The following is a 2,553-nucleotide window of genomic DNA, read 5'->3' as shown; positions in this document are numbered from 1 at the left end:
TGAAAGAGTTTCCAATACCTTTCAGAGAGTTTATTTCTGTGATCAAAGCCGTTCCCAGTGGTCTAACTACACTAATGAAAACTCATCTTAGTTTTGGTAATGATCACAAAGTTTATCCAGAACTCAGATTGGAAGGCTTGGGCTTACTTGAGAGATCTTGTTGTAATAAATATAAGACAAATTCTTAATTCACAAAACCAACTTACACCGAGAGGAAKGTTTTTCTGGAACATGCTTATTCCTGACATTGCCTGACAAATATTGTATACCAAACAAAGTTAAGGAAGTGCACTTCAAAATTTTACATAAGATATATCCATGTAATTATATGATATCCAAATTTGTGGCTATTGATATGTGTTTTCTGTGAAAAAGAAGGTGAMAATCTGTCTCACTTGTTCTTTGAATGTAAATTTGTGTCAGAATTTTGGGAAAACCTTGCAAAYAACTTATTTACCATTATYAACACCACCTATGTTTTTGACATGAAAGATATAATATGTTACTATTGCAATGATAACAAGACCACTGAAATGATTGTATATTTTTTTCCTTCTTGTTGCCAAATACTTCATTCARAAACAAAAATTCCAAAGTACTATACCAAAATAAAAACATTTTGATTGAATTTAACCATTTTATTAAAACATTAACCCTAGTGAACAATAACAATAATAATATTTTCCTAAAGCATTACAATAAGATTTTTTCAGAGTGATTACAATTGCACTAGAATTTTTTTWTWWATATTTTTTGTTTGTTCCAGTATTTTCTCATTAATACCTGCGTTCTGTTTTGATATAATGTTGATGTAAGAATGTAAATTGTTGATCTGTATTTTGATTACAAAAATAAAAAAAGTTCTGTCAACACTATCAAATCCTGTTAATCACGATTCAGTAGAAACTGAGTAAATGCCGTTGTTGTGTATGTGAAATATGTGATATGTTGATGAACAACACACAAAATGAGCGAAAAGATGTTATTGCCACGGCATCAGTTACTGTTAACTGAAGCTAGCTAACAATTTCCCCATCCATTCAAACATGCAGCCACTAACTAGCTAGCTATAGCAACGTTCCTTCTGTCTGAAAACACAACGCAGAAACATACGTTTAATTGTAAAATTTACTGAATATCTATTACTTGATATGGTAAGTAACATTTCTTACTGTATGTTCTGCCCAAGGCATGGAASAGAAGATCCCTTTTGACACTGACAGTCGGCATGTTGACCACCGCTAACCGCTAGCTGCAAAGCCTTCTTCCAAGACTGAAGGACCCCTCGAAACCGGCTGTAGCTGTCCGGGATAATGCCAGTCTGAATTATGGYTAAAGCACTACTCTTACCAAAAGTGGCATTTTGTATCGAATAACATAAACGGCCATTTCAAATAGTTAATTCACAGTCACACTGGACTATCGAAGACCAAGTGTAACGGGGTAGAACCATTGTATTGTGAACGCACAATAATTGGTCTACCAGTCCCAGGTGGGAAGGGAAAGACGATACCTATAGTGCTTTCAAGACAACAGTGAWTTTTTTTTTTTTTACTCAGAACTCAGAAGAATACGAGGTCAAATCATGACGTCAGTGACATTCAGGTCGGAAAGTTGGAYCTCAAGAAAGAGGCCCTAATTCCCAAATTGAAATTCAGAGTTGGATGACTGTTCAAAACGATTTTTCCCAGTCTGCGCTTGTTTATTTCTGAGTTCCCAACTAGTCAAATCAAATCAAATCACATTTTTATTAATACAGTTTATTAACCCCCCCAATTAAAAAAATATATATATAAGACTAAGAAATAAAAGTTACAAATGATTAAAGAGCAGCAGTAAAATAACAAAAGTGAGGCTATATACAGGGGGTACCGGTACAGAGTCAATATGTGGGTGCACCAGTGTCGAGGTAATTGGGGTAATATGTACGTAGAGTTATTAAAGTGACTATGCATAGATAATAACAGAGAGTATCAGCAGTGTAAAAGAGGGGAGTGGGGGGCAATGCAAATAGTCTGGGTAACCATTTGATTGTATGTTCAGAAGTCTTATGGCTTGGGGGTAGAAGCTGTTTAGAAGCCTCTTGGACCTAGACTTGGCGCTCCGGTACTYCTTGCCTTGCGGTAGCAGAGAGAACAGTCTACGACTAGGGTGTCTGGAGTCTTTGACAATTTTTAGGACCTTCCTCTGACACCATCTGATATAGAGATSCGAGCAGTTGCCACACCAGGCAGTGATGCAACCAGTCAGGATGCTCTCGATGGTGCAGCTGTAGAACCTTTTGAGGATCTGAGGACCCATGCCAAATCTTTTCAAAGCCTTTCAAAGCACTTGGCTACATACGTGAGTGCTACAGGGCGGTAGTCATTAAGGCAGGTTACCTTAGTGTTCTTGGGCACAGGGACCATGGCGGTCTGCTTTGAACATGTTGGTATTACAGACAGACAGGGAGAGGTTGAAAATGTCAGTGAAGACACTTGCCAGTTGGTCAGCGTATGCTCAGAGTACACGCTGTCTCTTATACACATCTAGATGTGTATAAGAGACAGGCTC

At 37.4% G+C, this 2,553-nt stretch overlaps 1 protein-coding gene across 2 annotated transcripts in view; it reads right to left on the bottom strand.

Moving 5' to 3' along the window:
* Nucleotides 1-1,433, bottom strand: part of LOC111949662 (phenylalanine--tRNA ligase beta subunit) — a 30,114-nt gene extending 28,681 nt beyond the window's left edge. For both annotated transcript variants that reach the window (XM_070434231.1, XM_023967012.2), the window contains exon 1: nt 1,173-1,433. In XM_070434231.1, coding sequence (XP_070290332.1) covers nt 1,173-1,230 — 58 coding nt within the window. In that variant the 5' untranslated portion in view covers nt 1,231-1,433. The remainder of the gene's footprint in view (nt 1-1,172) is intronic.
* Nucleotides 1,434-2,553: the final 1,120 nt, after the last annotated feature.

This window comes from Salvelinus sp. IW2-2015, linkage group LG22, assembly GCF_002910315.2.
Source record: "Salvelinus sp. IW2-2015 linkage group LG22, ASM291031v2, whole genome shotgun sequence".
Lineage (NCBI taxonomy): Eukaryota > Metazoa > Chordata > Actinopteri > Salmoniformes > Salmonidae > Salvelinus > Salvelinus sp. IW2-2015.
The sequence above is the reverse complement of the archived record's forward strand: the minus strand, read 5'-3'. Positions and strand labels throughout refer to the sequence as shown.